The following is a 24313-nucleotide window of genomic DNA, read 5'->3' as shown; positions in this document are numbered from 1 at the left end:
ATAGAGGAATTGAGCCCTCCCAACATTAACAAGACTTGTTTTATTTGTATTTATAAAATAGTATGTAAAGTAAAGCTGGAAGATGTCATAAGGACAGTGGACTGGTTTCTCATCTTCATCCCCTTTGCCTCACTCCCAGTGCACTGCGGTGAGGTCGGGGAGATGCTGCGAGAGGCAAAGGCCCTTTGCAATGACACCTTGGTCTGTGGGCCTGCCCACGTATAGGACATTTCTACAGTTGGTTCAAAATGACAAATTAATTTTCTTTGGTAACTGGTGAAATATTTTGCCTTTCTTAAAATTTCAAGACACTGGTCTATTGCAAATGAGTTGAAAAACAATACGTTGACAGCACATTCAGTTTTGACACTGACTTCAGGGATCACAGGACCAATATGACAGAGTTGTGGCTACTTTCTGTCATACTTTCATTGCCTGCAAGGAGACAATAGATGCAAATAGGACTATACACAAACTACAGAGGAACACTTTAATAATTCTGCTACCACTCAGCAGTGGTAAGAGTGTTTTCTCTTGACAGCTATCACATCTTTTTTCCTGTGCTATGAAGTAATGGGCAAGGACTTTCTGTTGCAAATCCACATCCAAATCCATACATATGTGTACACAGACACACACACACACACGTGCTTGCTTCAATACTGTGTGTATTGGAGTTTCTCCTGAACTCAAAGCAAAGAAATACATTAATACCTAAGTCAGAATCCTTACCAGCCCCATTTTTGCTATCTTTTAAGTTGCACTCACAAAATTAATCATTGGATTTAGACAGCATTAAATACTGATAAAAATACAATGAAAGCATTTATTCCAAAGTACCTAAAAAGTTGCCAGTGAATCTAAACTGTTATTCAGTTTATTTAACTGTAATTTCACATAAAATCTGTGAAATTAAAAAAGCATAGAAATTAAGGTCCAGATTCAATTTCTCAGATTTTGTTTCTTTAGGAAGAATGAAGATCTCGATCTTTATTCTTAAAAAACCCCACACTGACATCAACAGACCTGTCCCTATCTTTCAAAGGAGGTCATTTATAAATGAGACAATATATTAACAGAGAGACTATTTAAATGATTAAAAGTCCAAAGACCATGTAAGAAAAAGTGAAATTAAGCTATAAGAAGCAAGCTGTGAAAGTTGCCACCAACACTATCACCAAAAAGGCTGTATGTGAAACCAGAATGACTAAAAAAGTAAAGATAAGCCAAAATGAAATAAAACAAAATAAAAAGCACAAATACTGGGCCAAACCCAGCTATCCAAACTCAGCGTGAACTGTTTACACCCTTAGTTTGCTAAGTGTGGGAAGAACGGTTCGTCCTTTGACAGGAGCCAAAGGAGCACAGCTGCGATCAGTGACCAATGGGACATGGTCGAGGGGAACGTGGCCCATACAGGATACATCACCTCAGGCTTTCCCTGCGACCCCTGCTCTCGAGGACCCAACACACATCATATGGCTAGAGATACTCACTGCACTCAGAGCAGGATATTCTGCCTGCACATTGTCAAATACTTCACTTAAGACGTGCTGCAGCTCTTGACATGGAGGTTAAGTGCTATGTAAATGCCTCGCTTGAGCACTTAGGACTTTGCTGCCCTTGGATCTTGTACCAATGGAGCTCCCAAATGCGTGCGTTTAGGCCTTTACTGGCATGCTCCCTTCAGTGCTGAACTATTGATATTGCTCCAAATCTCCTGAAGCATGGGACACAAATGACAGTCTTGTCAGCTCTGGCAATTTTTTATGAAGCCTGGTGTCCTTCTTAAATCCCAGCTGCAGAAATCAAGAGATTACATCACTGTCCCAGTTTATCACTATTAAAAACAAATGTGTCATTTCTGGCCCTTGGCACGCTTGAAAAATGCCTGAAAACGTGTCATGAAATCAGTCTCAAAGCTCAGTATCCAGAAGGCAATACAAGAACCAAAAAAGTTTATTTAAAAAAAAACCAACCCCATGATCTGAAGCCAATCTTGTCATTTTTGGTGCTTGGTTCGTGACTTTGAATGCCTGAAGTGGGCAGTGTTAAGAGCAGACATAGCAAATGCCTAAGCAAACACATGCTGCTTCCCCATGGATTGAAACAAACAAACAATCTCATTTGATTAACTCTGCTGGAAGTAATATTTTAAGGGGAAAAATGATTCCACAAAGATGACATGTTGGCATTTGAAATGAGATGAATATAGTGCCTGTAAAAGTGCAATAATCCTTAATAACTAACCCAAAAGAAGCATCATCCCCAGGGATAAGACGGTAATTCACTCTCCATATTTAATTTGTTTCTAAGCTGCTTTTGAAACAAGACTGCTAAATAGTAAGTTGGCTTGTGATCCTAGACTTGACTGCTGCACTTATTATAATCATGCCATTGATTCAGCATGCATTTCAAACTAAGTCACAGGATACAAAATCAGGTGGGCTAATTCCTTAAGCTGTTTAAGCAAAAGATTGTGAACACAGGGTAAATTTAGAGAGAGGAGTCTGTTTACTGCAAGCAACAGCGGAAAGATAATACAGTCTTCACTGAGTGACTGCAGCTAACTCTTTGAACACCCTTGTGTCTGAAGATTGTATTTCAAGACATATCTATCCTTCATAAATGCATGGAAGTCTAGGATTTCAGTCTACATTAAAGGAACAAGTGACGACAATGGACTTAATTAGACTAAATAGTGACTGAATCTCATTAGTGAGATCTTGCAAAAAGAATGGAAAACTCTGGCTTATGACAAAACCACCCCAACACTACTTCACCTCAAGTACTCACCCTGTTCAAAAAAATAAAATATAAAATAAAATAAAATAAAATAAAATAAAATAAAATAAAATACTTCAAATGTTTTGTTTTCTTTTTCTTTAAAAAAAACGAACAACCACCTTTCATCTACATTTCTGAATGGCTCTCACTGTTGTGGTTTTATTCATTAGCTACTGGGGCCAGAATCAACATGACAAATGCTGTCAGATTCACGTTTCAGCCATGTTACCGAAACCCTCCGAGAACAGATAAGGGTGTATCGACCACTTCAGGAACAGCAATGTGCAGATAATACAGGATGTGCATGTTCTGCAAATGTCCTTTGCAGACAACCCTAAACTGGATGATTTCTTTAATGATGCACCTTGGCTACATTTACAATACAGTCTTGTGGAACAAAATATTAGGAATTATTGATTTTTAAGAAAAGGTAGTACTACAGGGAGCTAATATACAACAGCTACACTAACGTTTGTCTTAAATGTGCACTGGGCAGGGTCCTTAAACTGCTCTTATTGCAAATATCCAAGGCCTGCTCTAAAAATCATAACAGTCTGAACCTTTTAAATGCAAATTTGTCCTATTTATCTGGTCACAACCCAGTGAGTAGAATCCAATAACTCACCAGATTAAAGGATATACAGGATTATATAGCAGAAGGTAATTGCAATTAACTAATATCTGGATGGCATTTAATACACATATTGTATTATTTCAATGAGATGAGACAGAATAATATTTACATTGCTATGAGCATTCTCTGTTTATAGAAATGGAATTTACAGTTCAGTAAGGTATGCAGGCGTTATATCAAGAATGAGATGAGACCATTTAAAGTCTTGTGAATTATTGATATAAATTCATTTTGTTTTGTTTCATGCACCAGCGCTTCTTGCAGTGGCACCAGAAGAGCAGTGCAGTTTATAACAGGGGAAAAAAAGAAGAGGAAAGAGCAAATGTGAAATGGTGTAATTTATTCACAATTGCTTTGAAATTCTATCTGAATTGTCTCATTATTATTCACGCATTAGAGGAATGGTCCAAAACATGACAGCATGGGTAAACAGATGCAGAGCTTGGAAAACAGGTAATCTGACTGAAGTATTCATGGCCATTATTAAACAAATGTTATATTGCTTTTGGGTAAATCTGGTGATTTTATTTAATTTGACTTTGTTTTCAAGATAGCAAGATAATACTGTTTGTTTCTAATGCTCTGAAATGAACAAAACAGGTGAAACTTGATGCCACATGGAATTATAATGTTTCAACAGTAGCTGGTTAGTTAAACTTCTAGAGAGTTTCATGAAGAATCTGCATACACTTATTAATGGACTTTTACATACAATATCAATGCTTAGAGTGTAGCGGTCCTGTTAAAATCTGCTTTCACTGAGTCACTATGCAAGGAGAGATTGTTCTATGAAGAAAAATCTTGGATGAGTATTTGAGACTAAACAGTAAAATGGAAAGAAAATTCACAGATTTAGTATAGGAATGGTAGATAAGACTATGAAAGCTAATATTTTGAAATTGCCTAAAAACTGCAATAAATTCTGCTGCCTACTGAAATTAAGCCAACAATAAACAGGAAGAATGGAATATCAAAACCTCATTGCATAGTGTGTCATTGTTCTTTAATGAGGCATTCCTTCAACTTTTTACCTCTTAACACCTTTGGTGATCTTACATTATGTACCTGTAAGATATTCAGTGTTCTCTTTTAGAGATTAAGCCTATAGGAAGTATGAAATCTTAGGAATGTACTGTGTCAGGTAATGATGCCAGAATTAAGCACTGAAAACCTTGGTTCAGGTTCAGAGGATGATTTTGAATGAATAGCTATAACTTCTACTAATTTATTTCAGAAGGGACTTCTCATATATACCCCCAAATATTTAAGACGCTTTGTACTATTTCTCAGGAATCCATATCTTCTCAAAGTGCTTTTTTGTTTTCACTTGAAGGCAGCATGGACTTAAAACAATACTGCAGGGAATGTACCGTTCCATAAAGCACATAAGGATGGCAGGATCCAGGAGACACAAGGCATAGAAAATTGTCAAAAATGATTAGATGGTACAACACATACTGCTCTTGAGTCATAAGTTCCATTTATGGTGACTTCTACTTCCAATAGATAGGATATTAAAAAAGGCAATAAAAATGAAGTTACATGAATAAACTTCCAGAAATGAGTGGAGTTCCACCAGTGATCGTCTCTGCGCTGGTAGAGGTAGAAGAATGGGGATGTTATGAACAGGGCAGCAGTTACTACAACAAATGAGCCTCAATGCGGAGCCAGTGGAGTCCTTGGCGAACGTAACGAACCAGATTGGTCATACTGCTGTGTTGTGTTAAGGGTCCCATCACTGAGTCCAGGTCTACAAAGAATTCTGCAATACACAAGAAACAGAAGTCATTGTTTCAGGCAATGGTACAGAAATACATGTATTACCATGATTTCCCACTCAGTAGCAGCAGTGCAATTAGTGAGTTCTCAAGATGTTGTGCACATGAGCACATGGTCAGTAGGAAAGAATTTAAACAAAGGCAACAATATATTTAAACAGACCAAATTAGATTATCCATGCTGGAAGTCAACCACAACACGGTATGAGTGGTTGCCAATAGTCTTCCTTTAGCTCTGATGATCTGCACTTTCAGTTTTTTGAGCCTAGGTTTGCTGACTACACGATTTAAATAGCTGCAATGAACTGTGGCATTTCCTTTTCCATGCTGTACCCTCTCCTGGGCATGAAGAGCTAGTCTGGATCTTGCAGAAGACCTTACTTGCTCTTTTCCCTATCCTCCAATTTCTGTTCCTGCCATTGCAGCAGTTTTGGCCCTCTGCTCATCCTGCTGCAGCTGCAGGCCCCAGAGGATGTGTGTGGGGTGGGAGGGGAGAAGGAAGAGGAGAGAGGGAACACAGCAGGAAAATAGCATCTAGGAGACGGGAACATATAGGGGAAACAAAAGATGGGTCAGGCCACTGGGATCTGGTGTTAGGAAGGGTTAACAGGAGGTGACTAAACAGAGAGCCATAGTTAGGAAGCAACACACCAGTTTATGCCATGTGTTAGATGCTCTCTGGGTGAAAGACTAATCCTGTTAGGGCCAACAGACCTTTCCTAATTGCTTTTAATGGAGAACTGGATTGTGTCCTCTATTCTCCCACAGCTTGTCTTTTTGCTCACTGGGGCACAGGCATTCCCACATATACGCCACTTATGCTATATTTAGGCAAGTGGGAGCCCGCTCTCAGTTAAAAGCCCCTCAAAGCTCAGATAACAACCAACAATCACCATAACCGGTGGCTGAGCCCTTACATTCTCACCCTATCTAAAATCCAGTGTGCGGCACTCAGCCAGCTAACACTGTATTGGCTGCAGTTCGGGAGAGCAGATGCCAGGTACAAAATCATTATCAGTACTTTCTTCAGCAAGTAAGTGCTGCTTTGAGGTCTTCTATCCAAGTATTGACAGCCTGACCCTGGTCAGCTTGGGAGCTACAGCAGTATCACAGCACAAAGTGATTTGGCTGGAGGCAAGCATAATGAAAGCTTAGGGCTATCACCAGTTGCGTTAAGATGCTGCAGCCAGCAGTTACTTTTAATCTTCCTTCCTCTGTCTTTTATTCCCCTCCTCCAGTGTAAAATCAATACATTTAGAAGTGAAATAATGCACTGTCTTGCTTGCATTCTAGAGATCTCATTCTAGGCTCAAATAAATAATAATTGCTTTAAACACTGAGGATTCACCTTAAAGCCTAGTTTCGGTTTAACATTTCTTGAACAAGCTACAAGCGCTGAAGCCACTTATTAAATTTATACATGAAAGAACAGGCCTTTGTCACTATAGAGCTGATAGTTTTCTGCTGTAGAGAAAAAGTGCTGCTATCTTTGGAAGCTTAAAAAAATTATCTGATTTTGTAAAGTCAGCTGAGAGTTTGATGTTATAAATGGTGAACAACTTTCTAGGTGATTCAACACAAACCAGCCTATGGGTTGGGTTTGGGAAGTCTGCAGTTTAGTCTGGCCTGCTACAGATGCAGAGTTTATGACAGACTCCATCTATTCTCCCGCACACTCTAAACTCTACCAACCAGGGGAAATTCAGCCAGAGGTACACGGCAGTATGTTCCCACTTCCCTTTTCAAACCAGATCAGCTTCGCGGGTCACAGTTCTGCCGTTCTCTGTCTTGCTACGGCTTTTCATTTTAATGGCACATCTTTTGTCAGGCTGACAAGAAAGGCTTCTGTCTCCTGCTCTGAGCCAGCTGGACATGAGTCAAGTCCAAACTGGGAGCATGTAGGCATACTTAGAGGAGCACAAAACCTAATCTGACAGCCATGGACAAGGGGAGGCTGCACAGCTCCTACAAAGTGGAAGAAATCTCTTGTGTCTGCATGGGCATGACCTAAGAAACATCTATGACAGCAGTAAGACCCAGCTGTAAAGGCTATTAGACATTACAATGATGGGGCCAGATTTTTATACCCATCTCTATTAGCTCATCAGGGACATGTTCTTGGGCAAGACACCCCCAGTGATTCAGAGGACAACAGAAACAGTGAGAGCTGACCATAAAAAAAAAAAAAAAAAAAGAAAAAAAAAGTGACTGGATCTGTTGTTTTTTTTTTTTAAAGAAAATTCATTTTTATCTTAAACGTGGGTTTCTTTGTGGGTTTGTGGTTTTTTGTTTGTTTTTTGACACCATTCTTATTACAAGGGGGGGAAATATTTCATTTTTTATGGTGAACTGACTGCCCAAACCCCTGAGAGAGAAGCCAAGAGATCTGTCCTTTACCTGGGACTCAAGGCAGAGTCTGGGGTTTGCACCTATCCTGTTTGCTGTCATGGGGCATTTTTGAACTCACAGTCCACACACCAGTGTACCAGAGCTTGGGCACTGCAACAGCCGGTCCAGCTGGCAAAGGTGGATTAGAGATAGCTATGGGGGAAAGGATGAGTCCTGTGCCAGCCAGCAAGATACAGGTGTTTTGAATTATTTGAGAGGTGCAGATGACATCTACTAAAATAATTAGAGCTAGGTTTCGTGAAACACTCTGACATTTCTCACATCAGTGTCTTAAATATATCCTTCTGTAAATGGAATCCATCATGCGATATGATGAAGACCTGCATATTAGCACAGCAGTTCTTATATAATTTTTTGTTACACCATGAATTTTTCAAATTGCAGTTTAATTGTGTTTCAAGCATGCAACTTTAAATTGAGTATTTAATTAGAAATGAGGTATCTTTCCAGACAAAATGTAAAGACAGACATGCTATAGCATGTATGAAACTGATCTCTCTCCAATGGTTTATAATACTTAAATTAAATTTGAAGTAACATGAACTTTCCATTCCCTGTAATATGGCTACAGTTTGTGAAACAAGATATGAAAGAACAGGGCACAACACTACATGTTTTGCTCATGTGAGAAACCCTTATTCATGCATCCAGTCCCACTAAAGTCAAAGGGACTGCTCATCTGAATAAAGATTATTCCGATACGGCTTTGCAGAATTGGGTTCATTTGATCATAAATCAAAAAGAGAACAAAGAAGAGTGTAGGGGGGAAAATGCAGAAAGAGAGTCAGCAGGTTTTTTCTCATCCAGCTCTAGGACTGATAACAGCAGTGGCTGGGTACATTTTCCGTCTGCTGGCTGAATGCCTGAGCTATTTTGATTCAATACCAAGTAGAACATTTAACAACTCCACAACACACAGGGCTAATTACAAGATTATCGCCATCTCTTTCTCCTATCAGAGCATCCTTCTGCATTCCCACTGCAACATTCTGCAGTACATTTGACAGGGAATCACTTTCACATTTTGTGAAAATGGATGCAGCTATGGCAAAAATCCAAAATTACTGCACTGCTACTAAATTAACCAATGTGAACAAAGACAAGAAGCAGTGGGGAGGACTGGACAGAACTTCTATCATTGTTCCTCATCCAGGGATAGATCATTATGACCCACCATTCAGACATAAAACTCTATAAATCTCAAGCTTAGTTTCTCTAAATCAGTGGAAATTTGCCACTGACATTAATGGGAGTAAGATCAAACTGCATACAGCGAGCACATTTGTCAGGAAAAGTCAGCCATCTGAAATCTCAGTATAATTTAAGAGAATGAGCCAATTCATGATGAGAATATTTCCCAGTTAGGCTCTGCACCTCTAGTGTCAAAGAAAGCTTTGTCAATGATTTGTGTAAGCCCAAAGCTGGAATCTGAATAATTACATTATCATGGGGATGTTCACAGCTGGCCAACAGTAGGCCAAATTTGTCCTTTAGTTACATCTCAGCCACCCCGCTATACTTGATATAACCCAGTCACAAACTGCTTGCCAAAACTCCTTTGAAATGACTGTGGTAAAGACTTACATTTTGTTGTTAGGAATAAACAAGCAGATTTGCAATCCAACCATAGGAGAGTCAAGGTCATGGCTTTCAGTGGACATCTCCTAATCGGACTCCCTGCATAAACATAAAATCTAATGTTTGCTTATTATCCTAGCTAGCATTTTAATAGTCTTAAACCGGTTGACAGAGCAGTATGAAAATAACCTTGGTGTTCTATGAGAAGCTGAAACTGTGAACGAATTTGCAGACTCAAAAGCTCTCATCACTTGGGGCTCATGTTCGCTAAATTATTTGCCAGCTGCTCTGATAACCCCATGTTCAGCGTGTGTTACACATCCCCCCTCTGTGCTTGACAAGAGAAGATACGCATTGGCTACAGTGACCAGCAAGCAGATTTGGTCTGTTTGCTCAAGCTGTCACAGTTGTGCTCTTAGATGCGGTGGTTCTGGGTCCAATTCCCAGCAACGCCTATGAGAACAGAAAGAAAGCTAAAGCTGATGAGCCAAAGAGGACAAGGAAGAAGCCGAGCGGGGCACCTTTGTTCTCCTTAGTCAGCTTGTCAGCCATGTCCCAGTGCTCGTAGCTCCGCAGGACGTTGTTGGTGATGTTGACGTGGCTGGCAGCCATGTGGTGGATGCGCTGAGGGATGGTGATGGTCCCCGCCAAGGAGGAGCCGGCAGTGCCCGCGCTGCTTCCAGCAGAGCTGACAGGGGACGGGCTCAGGGACATGGGCGATGGCGTTTCTGTGCTCCTGCGAGAGGTAAAGGGAGAGTGAGTCCCCCTCACACACACCACTTCATTGCCATCCTAAACGCACTTGAAAAATTAACTCTGCACCCAGTCAGGGGAGAATGTGCAGTAGTATCTCCTGGTTTTATGAGAAAGGAGAGTTTATAAACTGGGAATGATTGAAAATAAAAAGGGATTTAATTCTCCCTACAAATGAACCTGTTATTTAAAAAAAAAAAATCTATCATAAAAATAGAGCAATCTTTCAGAGAAAGAAGTATCTCATAGCTGTAATGATTTTTCTACCTGCTGCCAGAAGCTGCAATGGCAGTTAGAAAACACTCAATGTGCAATATTGGCTTATTATCAAAGCATTTTGTGGAAACCACAATGACAGTTTGCTCCAAATACAGTCACCACAATAAGTAAAGTGCAAGTCTTAAAAGCACCCTGCAGAGCAGTATTAGGAACTGAGGGTACTGTAGGATTATGAATATCTCTATAGGATTCTTTAAGACTTGCTATGGAGATTTGTTTCTAATTGCCTACAGTTCATCCGCACAGTTTTGTACAGAGCAGTGTTTTAAGTTACCTACTTAGTACAGCATTAATGTTCTAATATAGATTTTCCTTTAATTCTAACACCAGCAATTAGGAATCACCTGCTGGCTGCAGGCAGTGCGGAGGTCAGCGCAGCAAGCTCATGTTTAGAGCTGCATAGCGCTGAACACTCACATACAGCTATTCTCTTTGAAAATTGTTTCAGTGAACAAGATTAAGGGTTCCAAAAATCTCTTCTCTTGTCCTCATTTGGAACCACTTATCTAAACAAATGCATTCAATTTGCTGTGGAATACACTTGAAACGCAGGGCCGAGACGCTCCCGGCGCTCTCTGCATGAAGCAAAGACACCAAAACTCTCCGGACGGGGATGTTGCAACCCCTCTCTTGACAGGCAGCCACTGATGCCTCAAGCTGTGCAACAGCATCAAGCTCACTCAGGCTCATTATGGGCCTGCTCCAAACCCCAGGACAGAAAGGCTCCTCCTCTTGGCTTTACAAGCCACTGTCAGTGGTCCTGAACATGAAGCGTGGGCACAGACCTTGCTGGTGCTGTAGGACAGGCTGCCACCATGGCACAGCCTTGGGCTGAAAGGCATTTATGGCAACAGCTTTTGCTGCAGATTTTCCAGCAGTGCCCTGCTATTACCTGTGCTCAACAACAGGCTCCTGTGATACATTCTTTTTCCAGAGCTCAAGACCACGTTAATTCAGCAGCTAGTGGCTTTTTACACAGCTTATGTGTTACAGTTTAAGCATATCCTACAGCACAAACGTTTTATTTTTAAGTCTCAAAGCATCCTGGTTACTTGACACACCACAGTGCCTTTAATGCACAGAAGAGCTGAACTATACTAGATTAGGTCTGGGAGCAGTTAAAAATCATAAGTATCTGAGGAGACCAGGAGTATTTTGTTAGAGCCACTTACAACAAGCTGACGCACTTCTGCCAAATAAAGCACATTGTTCATTGGATTTACCCTGTTGTGCACAGCCATTATTACTGTGGTGAGTCTATTAAATCTCTCTATTTTGTGCTTTCTGTCGCTAGAGGTGGGAAACATTTCTGTAATGAAACCAGGGAAAATTTGTTTCATTGCCAGCCTGGAACTCGGGCCAACTTTGTAGAGGTTCACAACCCTTTCAAACAAAAGTGGTCAGAAATTCCAGTAAGCCAAGCTGAGATTTTTGATGGTGTGAGATCCCAAGCAGACTACACTTCATGGCAATGGATAAGTTTTGCTTTGTTCAAAAACAGATTTAAGAATATCCTGCTGTCTCCCCATTCTGAACCGGGCTGCTGATCCGTCTCCAGTGGTGCCATACCCTGATGGTGTTTGGTCTCTCCTCTGTGGTGTGCGACTTCTCTTCCCATCTGGTACAAATTTGCAGGGGAATAAGAGGAAGCTGTAGACCCTGGGGAAGGCAGAGCACACGCTGCCAGTGGCAGCACAAGGCCCGTGACAATCCCGGGGGACACGAGGAGACACCTGAGATATATGGCAACTCTGAGCCAGCTGGAAAACTTTTCTTCTGAGACTCCAGACAGAGGGGACAGAAGACCTGAGTGTGAACTGTGGTCTTTGTGTGTTGGGTCACAGGTGCCATAATAACACCGTTATAACAAGGCCCTGTCATAATCAGTTATTCTTATATGTCAAGTGCTTCCTTCTCTGAATAAAAGACAGAGATGTGCACTTTCAGAACTTTGCTTCCTTATCTCCAAAGTTAGTGGGAAGAGACCGATCAGCTGGGTGTTCTGTTAGAAATGATGCTGACCTGAATGCTGGGTTTCTGCTGCCTACCTTGTGGCCGGACAAGAATTTTCTCCTCCAGTCAAAACCCACTGATTCTAAATCCTGGGCACCTAATCAGCTCCTTTAAATATCAAGGGAGCTGTCATCACCTGCAGAGCACACACTTCATGGGGTCTATTATAGGACAGGAATAAAAGGGTAACTTCTGCTCCATGAAATTTTTAGGTATAAGCCTAAATGTTGTTCCTTAAGGAACAAAAGAGGTGTAATGCTCCAGTGGTCTATTTCAGCACTAAAACTTTATGTAAACATTACTGTATTTTTATTGCAATACAAGGTTTCACTAACATTTAAATGCCTTGAAAAACTGGCACATATCGAATAATTAAATTTAGTAGTTGCTTTTCCAATGTTAAAATATCTTTTCGGTTTTTATTTAAAGTGATTTTGTATTTCATCACTTTAGTTTGTGTTATAATCTATACTTACATATCTATATACGCACACATATTCAAAATAATTTTGTGTCTTTGGTGTATGTATATATATATACCCCAAAATATTTTGAATTATCTAAGACAATATTTTCCTTTAAGCAAAATGTTGGAATTTTTGTTTTTGCACTGATTCAGAACAAAGTCTGTTTGGAAACTTCAATTCTTTGTGTGCTAAACTTCAACCCCTTCTACAGTGTTATTACTTTGTTCCTTGGAGTGTCTAATAGTAATTTCTTCTTACGAACCACCAGAAAGAGACCATTAACAATAATCATTTTCACCTAGAATTCAGCTCAAATAAAGAAGGAAAGAAAGGTAAAGTCCTTCTCCTTTGTTTTACCTGTATCTGTATGTGTGGCCAGGAGAAAGGTGTGTCAGGTGGCAATAGACATTGCAAGATAAAGGCAAGGTTACAGCAGCAATGCACCTTCACTGAACAGCAGATCATAATTGCACTACCCAGACTTCATATCTGAGGCGAGGGTATTTTAATGTTAGTGTAAAGCCACTGATAATTGGTTGACTAAGTGCCTTCACATTTTCACCACTATTACGCCTTCAGTTTTATTAAACAGCACTTACCATATATCAATGAAATATTCATTGGTCTTTCATTACTGAACGAATCATTGAAAAATCATTGCAATGAAGGTTAACTTTACTTTGGCTTCCTGAAATGACATGGTACTTGCTAGCTAATTAACAGATATTTTTATGGCCTTCATTTGGCTTGAGAAGCAAACTGTCAAAGAATTCAGCACAGACCACCACGGCTGATTTTAGACTTAAGGGGACTTTGCACAAAGATGAAGGTGTGTTTCAGCTCTTCCTTCCCACCCACACTGGACGGCTCACATGGGTACCTGATTTAGCCTCTCACCCCCGAAGGTGGGAGCCCCTCACTCCCACAAGCCCAAGGCAGCTGTAAGATCAATTCTGTAGCTCAGAAGAACGTTTTCTACCTGCTACATATTTGAAACATACCTGTAGCTCCCAAAACAGAGTCATGGCCTGTCCTTTGCCTTTAGAGGCACCAAAACATTTCCCCCCACTCTTGGAACCACTTGTTCCCAGACAGAAGTACTCATCAGAAAATACTCACTTTCCATTGCCGCCCCAAGGTGAGGGGGCCTGTGAGGCTTTTGAAGAGTTCTGTAAGTACAAAAAAAAAAATGTAAATAAAGGTGATGCAAGAATATGAATACTGATGACACAAGGCTCAACACTCCCTGTTTTTGTTGCAAGAGCTACAGTCCATGCAGCAGAACAGCTCTGCACACCAACCCCATAATTAAATGGCTGGTGGATGATTGGTAGGTTCCAACCAGTAGCTTGAAAGTCACTTGATGAAAGAGGGAAAACAGTAAAGTTCCAGTAAAAGCAGATGTAGTTCACAAAGAAGTGGTTTAATTACCACTGAAACTTATTCTACAAAGTAAGTTCTTCAGAGTGCAAATGACTTCTTATCTTTAGGGGGACATGCTATCTTTTAATAAGAAAGAAAAAGAATTTGGGCTGATGCCTTAATGAAATTAATCCCTCCCAAGTTGCTAGGGAAGGTGGCTTGGGATTCAGATAGTAGTAGAAATAAAACTTCTAGTAAGGATCTGCTTGAATGCCCTTGGGTTTATGTATTTTATTTGCACAAACTGACTTTCCTTACCTGCTTACTCATTCTGCCTTTCACGTCTGTGTAGCACCTTGTACCACCCTGTACAAAAAGACTGGCCAGCAACAATAAAGCCCAGATTTTTCCAGTCTTGCTCAGACTGGGTGGTATCTTACTTGGTTCCCATAAAAAGTATCAAGGCTGAAGCTATCTGTGTGTGCTTTCTGAAAACAATCACTCTGAGCTCCCTTGCAAAGAAGTCAGCATGCACAGTGAAAATTCAAATTTTACAAGTTCTCTGCAAAGTATGACTGTCATTATTACAAGATTCATCTGGTTACTGTAATCGCTATTTTGCATGTGAGGCACAGAGATTCAGTGGAGCACAGAGCAGCCCAGAGCATGGCCCAAGGTCACGCAGCTGACTCTGGGAGCAAAATCCTACCCCTGACTTCTAAAACACAGCTAAACTTGCCAAACAGTATTGACCAAAGCAGAAAACACTGCTCAAACCATGATACTGGCCTTGCCTGTATATTCCTATACAGTGTGCCACTGTGTCTCATTAAAGATGTGAGCATGAAATGGAGTGTTTTGCAGTACAGCGCATATGCAGTGTATCTTTTTGCCACCCACTCATATGGAAGAAGGAGGGAGATCCTAAACTTCCCTGGAAAGTCTTCAAGGATGAAGAAGCAGCTTTGATGTTAGTTTCTACTGTCTACTGTTCCTGACAGTATCTGGAGAAAATACTAGATCTGTCAAGATTAAGACTAGATCTCGATTGGAGGTAGTTATTTGACAATGAAAATATTTGAAATATTTTTGCCAACGACTATTGACAACACATTGTCAAAAACATAAAAATCTTCCTCAAACTTTTAGGTGAAATGCATCAAAGGATGCCACTTTTGCTAATCTTAAAAAGTTTGATTTCATTTTTAAAAATTTACCATTTTAGTTATGTTTTACTCCAAGTTGTCTTTAAATTTCAAAACTACTTTTATGATTAAATGGTTATTTTCTGTTTTGAAATGTCAAAAATATCAATTTGAAACTTTTAATTTGAAATTAATCAGAACCAGTTCTGTCCACAAATGGTTTCAATTTGGACAAAGTGGCATTTGTGAGGAAAAATATGAAAAACAATTGTGCCAAAAAATTCCTCTCCAGCTCTGCTGTAAACAGTGGGCTGCTTTTCACAGTTAAAATTGTGCAAAATTTTGAATAACAACTCTATTCAAATAGTGAATCTATTTCATTTGTATTACAGATTCTCGCTAGTGAACACAGAGAACATTGTGCAGCAATACAAAACTAATACGTAGTTAATAGCTTCCATTCTTTTCTTTTCTCCTCCTATGCCTTTACTACAAAAAGATCCTGAACGTATAATCTGTATACACTCAAACACTACTTCTAGCAAATGAGTTACGGTGCCCATAGCATACACACAGTAACATTAGCTGAAATACTCAGCTTCAACTGGATGCCTAAAACCAGCATTCCTGATTTGTCTGTTTTATTACGTTTTAGATTTTTTTCTCTTATTTTCATTTACATTAAAAGACATTTTCTCTGTGCAGATGCAGTAAAACGGTCTTATGCTGGGAGTAGTAATATGTTCTTCATTGTACCTATTTGCACAGCTAGAGAAAGTAAAGTGACTTTAAGGGAAGAGAGAATCCCCTGCCCCTTCTTTTTCTTGTTAAGAAATCATTACTTTCTGCAGAAAAAGTTTATCAAATGATTTGTCTAATAACCTTTTTTTAAGAGACAATCTACATTCATCCTAGATAAAATCTGAAGTGGATGGAATACATTTCATGAAAATGCTGAGGCTATGAATGTGTCTAGTTCAAATTTAACTTGTTGTGCAAACCCTGACTAAAACTCTGTGAGTACAACAGAGGCACTCCTAATGACTTCAAGAGAGCCTCAATTTAAGCAGAAGATCAGGAGTAACATTACTGAAGTTACAGAGATACACATACACACACACAGAGACTCCAGGGAAGTCAGGACTACGTGGTGGTTGCTAGCATGATAGTGCTGGAGTTTTACAGCAGAAGGACCATTTTATCACCATTTACATGAAAATATTAAAACTGCAATATTAAAAGTTTTACTGGTTTGCAGTACTAATATGTCAAAGCCTGGAACAAATTCACAGAGGCTGAAAAAAACAACAACAAAAGACTGATGGGCTGACAAACCAGTATAATTACATAATTATAGAAGAATATGTAGTAATAAAGTACAAGAATTAATGTACGCTTCAAACAGCATTAACCAGTAAAATATAAATATCAAAACCTTGGCAGAACTGAAGAAAGATTCTGTTTCTCTTTTAATTTAGGAACCATGAGGACTTGTCATTCTTACACTGGGTAAACAGCATTTGACAAGATAAAGGAAAACATCACCGAGTCATGACAATCAGCTGATCTCCACTGGATTCAAGGTAAAGGCAAACTTTCAAGATGTAGATAAGACAATGTGAAGTTCCACAGAAATAAAAGGAGAAACCTCTGAGTCTGCAATAAGCTTCAGCAAATCGCACTGAATTTAAAATCTAAATTTAACTAACTAAACCCTAAATAATTGCTTTATTATGGTTCATTGGGGGTCAGTTCATAATCACTTGCATATTGAAATCTTGAAAGAATCAGTTTCCTTTACAGAAACTTGCATAAACATTACATGGTGTTGAGAATAATGTTATTTTAGTAGAACTACTGAGTATGGTTCTTTGAATCAAGTGACTAATCCAAAAATCCCCCAAATTACTTCTGTCCCCACTCCCTGGCAGCCATCCTGCCTGCATTTCCCAGGGGAGAGGTTAAACGTGGGACTTCTAAGTCACGCAGTGATACTTGTGAGAGCTCTCAGTGCTGGTATGAATTTCATTTCATATCAATAAATTAAACAGAATAAAGATTACCTTAAAATATTCCATCAGAGATCTGGAGTACTTCATAGCATGGTCCTTCTTTAGTTTAAACATTCTCAAGTAGAGAAGTGATAAGCATCGGTAGCTGTGGTAATTAGGAAAGGATTATGTTAATTCCATTGCTTAATGAAACCTATAAACTGTAAAAAAAAAAAAGAATGCTGACCTATATTTTGCAGTTTCTGTTCTAAGGTTAGATTTTGAAACATAAGCAAATGGAGAAAGAAAAAAAAGTGGTCAAAAGCATTAAAATCCCATCTTGATAAGAGTATAAATTAGAAGAATAAATGTTTAGTCAGCTGCTGAAGAAATCCATTAGTTATCCTTTAATAGTTTAATGGAAAACAAGAATAATGATCTTCTGTAAGCTGCTTAAGTAATTCAGTACTTTTAAAGTCCTCCTTAAGATTTTAGCTGCTTCTCTCATTGTTGCAATGGGACTTACCATAAAACTGCTAATTTCTTGTCCCCTTCCGTGGCAGAAGAGCCTGTGAAATTCTTGAGTCTCATTGCATACCTTGTCAGAAAGGTGAGGAGAGAAGAAATTGAGAGTTAAGATGTTTCCAGGAATACTAGTGACACTCGGAAAAATAACAGCCACACATAGATATTCTTCTCGACTGCAATAGTTAATGGTCACATTGTTCTGTAACGATGAGATCAATGTAACATTCAACAGAAAGCACCACTTAAAATCTGGAGGGCTAAAGTAAATCACCAACCCATTTTCTGGGCCAACAAGGTGAACTATTCTTGGGCATATTAATATCCAGCCATCTAGGCTGAGTCTTGCAAACATCGGTGATGAGTGTTGGACAGAAGCATAACATCTTGGCCCTATATGTACTGAAGAGTAGAGTAATATATAATAAGGTTTTACAGGTAATACTTCGGGCTCAAATAATACCTTCAAAATCCTTCTCATAAATGCTTCTTCAAAGCTTTTAATATATTTATACAGAAAATGGTTTTAAATACAGGAAAGGTCACGTTCACAGCTTTTTAAATTCTTGGGTCCATTAATTTATGAGTCTTGTGTACTTGGTCTTCCCTCTCTATTTAATTGCTGCTGTCCAGCATTTGGATGATCGAAGATTGAGTATTCCTACCTCCTCTCTCTTTTTTTTTTCTTTAACTAAGCACACTGCATTCCATGCATTTAGTCTCTTGAAAATCAATTCATCGCATAAAATCATTGTTCTGAGCCCTAATGCAATTTCACAGGTACTTGTGTTAGAATAAGTAATAGGGTTCAGCGTTGCGTAAGAAAGTTTTAAGGTATCCAGGCAGTCTTGATGAGTTCTCATTTACAAGGAGGTAATGGAGTGCAGGCAGGCAGTGCTGCTCTCGCTCTGCCTTCCTCCCACCACCCCCATCATCAGCCCCTAGCTTGCAGCTGTGTAGCACACCACCTGATGTGCTTCCTCCATGTCCTGTCTCACCTGCTCTGTGGTATTGTTCCAGTCATACTGAATGAATCTGATCAAACATGAAGATATATGTCCCTTTGGGATTTTCAGTGTTACGTTAGGGATTTTAGCATTACCATTAACTTAAAACACCTTTGACAGTCAGATCTGATATTCCCAATCCCTCTGATGCTCCACTTGCTTTCACAAATAGGTGTCTGATGCAGATACCCAGGACAGACACAGCTAATGCAAAAGGGGAAAATGGTGCCTTTGATGAAGGGAGGAGTAAAAGTGAGAAAAATCTCCTTCTATTTCTTATCTCACAGTAAAAATCTATGTTAACATTAGGAGCCACATTGAGAAAGTATGTATGCACAGCTGCATACTTGGTTTGTACATTCAGCACCCACTGTAGCCCACAAGAATTGTGTATTTGACCATGGAGTTTACTGAACCTGTACCAGCCTGCTGCTCACCTGGGCAATCACCTTTTTTCCATGTCTGAGCACTGACAGCAATTAAATGGGCAAATCAGTCTCTCACTGGCTGCCTACAAGATGCTGCATTCAAGAGTTGGTAAGTTAAGCTCTACCTTTTATGGTAGTTGGTGGAATTAATGTCACCTGACTTTAGCTATTTAGAAATTGGAGATCTACTATAACAAAGTCCTCCAGATTCTTCCATAGCCAAAACCAGTTCAAAAAGCAATCCAAAAGCAGTTCATGTGCTGGGGGTCTATCTATGGGTCTATCATGCTAGGGTCTATCTATCATGTAGCCTGCAGCAGGACTGTGCTGATGCAGGAGCTGCTGGGAAGAGCACAGCAGCAGGGCTGGGTATGCTGATGAGTGCCAGTTGCTCCAAGATGCAGCCGTACTCTCAGCTGACTCCATCCAGCACCAGCACTGCAGGGGGGAGGGGAGCTGCAGGTATCACCCATTTGTGAGCTACTCCTAGAGCTGCCATTCTCTGAGTTAAGTGGTGCACGTGTTGTGGCTCTTGAATGAACAAAGATTTTTGGTCCATCCACTTCTGAGCAGACAGACTGCTGGACTGAGGAACAACATTTTCAACTGTGCCGTTTGGTTTTCTTAAAAAAAAAAAAAAATGCTGGCTCCTATGAAGAAGCACTCCCTTCTTTGAAGAATATTTCTTTAAATACAATTTATCCTGCCATACAACTGTAGTTGTGTAGCTCGGGACACAAAGTACTGAACTGTCCACTGTCAGAGTGCAGGAAGAGTTTCAGCACAGTGAAGCAGAGGTAGGCGGCTCCTTTTCTTAAGTCCTCTGCTCTCCAGGATTTAACTTGGATCATAAGTGTTGAGTGAACATCATTTTTTTGTTGAGTAATCTCTTTAGATTTTCTTCTTCTCCTTATGAAGTGTAGAATGTGAAAACATGTTTTTGAATATTTAACAGCATATTATTTACCTGAGAGTAAGAGCTTCTTAAGATTTGATACATTTTATTATGTAAATACCTACTTACTCAAAGTGTAAAACATGCATTATTTTTGGCAGTCCCTAATAGCTAATCTGGCATGTTAAAATCCTGCACGTTAAGAAAATACCTTTGTCATATTAAAACCCAAACATTTAGGGCCCGATTTGCCTCCTTTTCTTTCTCTTGTGTAAACTGCCAGTAATTACACTGACATTAATGGTGATATTCCCAGCATACACTGGGGAAAGCAAAGGTGCATCACAGTGAAGAGGAAAAATCCTGGTGTTCTACTTACAGGTAAATTTAATCCTGCTTGATTTCACTTTGATAATTTGTGCAAGTAAAGCAAACAAGCCCTTAGTTACTCAGGAGACCATTATTTCTACAGAGCCAACACTATGAAACAGCTATAGGGAACAGTAGCAGATTTTAAAATAATAATTCAGACATTTTATTAGTAAGTAAAGGCATTGTCATCCATATTCTAGCCTATGAGTCTACAAAACTGTATTAAAACTAATTCAGCTGGTTCACATTCCTTTAACATTAAGAAATATACTTTTTTCACATAATACCTGCAGAAGCTTCCTCTCTGGCTATGATCTTATGTGCCAAGTTTCAGCTTTTTTTTTTTTTTTTTTACAGCCATGTTATAAACCTCTAAAAACAGCGTTTGTAATAGAAATCCTGATAGACTCACTTTAATGTTTTGAATTATAAAACTACACCTTTTAAAAGGCAAGTGTCATTGCCAAACAGTGAAATTACTATACTTTACTTCCACCCACTACATTTCAATTTTAATTTTATGAATATTGCAAATTATAACACTCACATTATAACCTCTAAAGGGGATAATTTATAAAAGCAGTGTCCATCAATTATAAATTTTCCATGACATTAATAAAATGGCAAGAACTAATTATGATGACTTCTGAGATGAAGATGCCTTGGACAAATCATTAATACGTTGAAATGGTATTTTTTAAAACATAGCAGGTTCTAATTATGACTGAAATGAGATTATGAAAATGATCACAGAAAGGACATTAACCTGATGAGTTCCACAGTCTCTGAGTACATGGTGTATGGAGATTTAGCTTCTAATGGATCTCGCTCCATAGCATTCCCGCACTCGATGAAGGAGAGGGCAGCATCAGCATAATTCACTGCTTTGCCGAACTTCTCCAGCTGAAATGGGAATGACACCGTCAAGAAAATCCTTCAGCTTTAATTTCTAGGTAGACAGATCACAGTACAAAGCAACACTAGCATTAGGATGAAAGCAAAGCGATGCTGGCAGTTAAGAATGAATTCATACAGTAATTAAGGCAGGATCTATGTTTTTGCCAAATCTTTTCAGGTAGTATATGGCCAGATGCTCCACAGAGGAAAGTCAACGTATGTCCACTGACATGCATGGATTTACACATGCAATGAGGGACACTAAGCATGTTTGAACAAATACATATTGCTCCTCGATATATGAACTAAGTTTGAATGTCACTATGCAAGGGGTATCAACAACTCCACGCCATCTGTCAGACGTCACATTCCGTGTTAGCTGTTGACCAAAAAAAAAAAATCTCATCACTTATGTGATGACTGAAAGAGCAGAAAAAAAAGGAGAAAATATAGCACTGCTAAATATTTTATTTTACTAGGATTTTATTGCAAAAGGTTTTAGCCCTCATAATGGTTGCGATTAAACTGACTTAGACATACTGATTTCTTTTTTTATGTGTAATGAATATTATATATGACATTTTTATAGTAAGTATTTTATAATAGTATTTAACATTTTCAATTTTTGATAGCTGGATGTAAGAATACTATTAATGTGGCATTTGATAGAAGAGATCCAATATACTTTAAATAATTTAAAAATTTCTTTGTATGTCTCTATCAAAATATTTTTGATGCATCTGCATACGTTTTCCATTTACAAAATGGAAGCCTATCCTAGCAACATATTAAGCAGAACATTTAGTATTGGTCCAAGGTAACAGCATGTTTGCCTTCGTGGCTACTTCTAAGCAATCTTTATAACTAGTTCCCTATGCATACCTTTAATTTCAAGTTCTGTTCTTGTGCACTGATTATGTACAAAGCCTTTGTATAATTGATAGGTATTACTTGAATGATCACAAAAGGGGAAATATTTCTAAACGTCTTCTCTCTATTCCAGTGGCCACTTCTCAGCATATTCTTCAAATTCCTTGCTTCAAGTCTTCCAAAGATGACTTTTTGTGGTGTAAAAAAAAGGAATCTGGCTGCAAGCAGATGTAGTACAGACACACAGTTTGAGCCAGAAATGGGATCCGATCCTGCCCTTTGCTCCACGCTGACTCTAGTGGAGTAGGTGGAACTACTCCAGCTCATCACAGCTCAGCTGAGAACAGAGCAAGGTCTCCAAGATCTCTTCCATATGGTACAGTCAGTTGCCACCGCAGCAGACCATCCAAATTAGTTGATTCCTTACTGCTGTCCCAGACAAGGATAGGTTTTCATGGGGTCTCTCCATAAGATGCAAAATGCCCTGCCCTTCCCCAGAAATCCATTTTCTGTACAAGCTCAGGAACAGCATTGCCACAAATCTCATTAATATCTGCTGACACATTTTGAGGTCACACACATTATCTTTCTAGCCACTGCAACACATCTTTCAATGCTGTGTGTGCTTTGTCATGTCAGCACCAAGTAACCAGAAGCAATTGTTTCCATAGGACAACTAACACTACGGGATTGCACAGCAAATGTGTTACATGGAGATAATTTGTGTGCAGCTGTATTGGGTGGAAAAAAAAAGTTGAGACCTAAATAGCAGAAAGAAAAAGCAGATACTTTGTTCATGGTATTTATGTCTGCCAACAAGTTGTATCGTATGTATTGTATCGCCTCACATTCCCATAAGAGCACTCGGGGTGTCAAACTGCATGCGACAGGCAAGGCCTGCCTGCAGGCAGCAGCATGATGTGCCGTGCCTGCTCCTCTTAGTTCTGCTTGAGAAACACCCTTGATTCCGCAAGGCATAGTCAAAGGTAAGAGGACAGGAGACAGGTCAACACTTTCTGAGTGAATCAGGCTGTGGAGGGAAGTGGATTGACATAGCATGTTGAGATCACCAGGAGCCTGAGCCTGTAAATATTTGCTACCATGGAGCAGGCATCCCTGTGCCAGAACCATGTGTATTTTCTTTAAAGGTCAATCAGCTGTGGGAGGTGTTGTCAGTCTGCTTCTGCCAGCCTTCCCCACGTGCAGATGCCAGGGCTCTGGCTGAACATGCTCTGCTGAGTCGGGCTGCAGGAATCAGTGCAGGCCACCTCCTGTAAATGGGCAGGTCAGGAGGGACAACTGCGAACTTACTGACACTCGTGGCAGGTTGCCAAAAACCGGAACCCACCTCCCACAGAAAACACACTTGGTAACACTGTGCCCCAAGTCAAAAGGGAGCCCAGAGAGCTGAAGCAGGCAGCTTGACATGTCAACTCTCCTTCAGCTCACCGACAGCAGAGGGAGAGCCTTTTTTAAAATTTATTTGTTTGTTTTGTTTTGTTTTTTAAAAACATAGCATGTGATTGTTTTGGGGTTTTATTTTTGGACAAATGCTTATTTCGAAGCACAGAATCTCTGATGTGGAATGATATAATATGCATGCAAAACCCCCACAAATAATAAAGCGAGAGGTGAATAAACACCCAGTTCTTTTTCAGTTGTGATTTCGAGGGGCAAAGTGAATGGCCACACTCCATTTTAGACATCTTAGTTTAAATAAATGGAGTAGTCAAGTTCCACTAAGCCTGCCTAAATGAGCTGCTGTTCTGCACTCTATGTAGCATACAGAAGCAAACCCCTAACTACAAAGCAAATGGCTATTAAAGGCACTTCAGTGCTAGCAATAGCTTGGATTGAACAAACTATGATAGAGTATAATCTGTCAGATTAAGTAGTTTTATCAAAATCAAAACACTTTGCCAAATTAGGCCAATCTTACTGGAATTTCATCTGGGGTAAAATGAGAGAAAAAGCTTTCCCAGCATTGAACTACCTCATTGCAAGATTTTTTGGGAAGAAGCGTGTTGAGTCTTTATTTACCAGCCTAAAAGCATGCAATGAAAATGAATGTACTATTTAAAAATCAATTGTTGCAAATTTTAAACAACTGGATTGGAAATATC

The 24313-nt window shown here is 39.5% G+C and overlaps 1 protein-coding gene across 6 annotated transcripts in view; it reads right to left on the bottom strand.

The window, feature by feature from the left end:
- Positions 1 to 337: 337 nt before the first annotated feature.
- The window catches only part of AFF2 (ALF transcription elongation factor 2), a 347838-nt gene continuing 323862 nt past the window's right edge, over positions 338 to 24313 (bottom strand). For 5 of the 6 annotated variants that reach the window (XM_072877471.1, XM_072877472.1, XM_072877473.1 and 2 more), the window contains 6 exons: positions 21190 to 21326; positions 17723 to 17794; positions 17269 to 17362; positions 13818 to 13867; positions 9708 to 9922; positions 338 to 5183 (listed from right to left, as the gene is read on the bottom strand). In XM_072877471.1, the coding sequence (XP_072733572.1) occupies positions 5062 to 5183; positions 9708 to 9922; positions 13818 to 13867; positions 17269 to 17362; positions 17723 to 17794; positions 21190 to 21326 (690 nt within the window). In that variant the 3' untranslated portion in view covers positions 338 to 5061. Of the gene's footprint in view, positions 5184 to 9192; positions 9286 to 9707; positions 9923 to 13817; positions 13868 to 17268; positions 17363 to 17722; positions 17795 to 21189; positions 21327 to 24313 lie in introns of all 6 variants that reach the window. The other variant, XM_072877474.1, reaches the window with a different exon arrangement.

Source organism: Ciconia boyciana, chromosome 12 (assembly GCF_034638445.1).
Source record: "Ciconia boyciana chromosome 12, ASM3463844v1, whole genome shotgun sequence".
Taxonomy (NCBI): Eukaryota; Metazoa; Chordata; class Aves; order Ciconiiformes; family Ciconiidae; genus Ciconia; species Ciconia boyciana.
The sequence above is the reverse complement of the archived record's forward strand: the minus strand, read 5'-3'. Positions and strand labels throughout refer to the sequence as shown.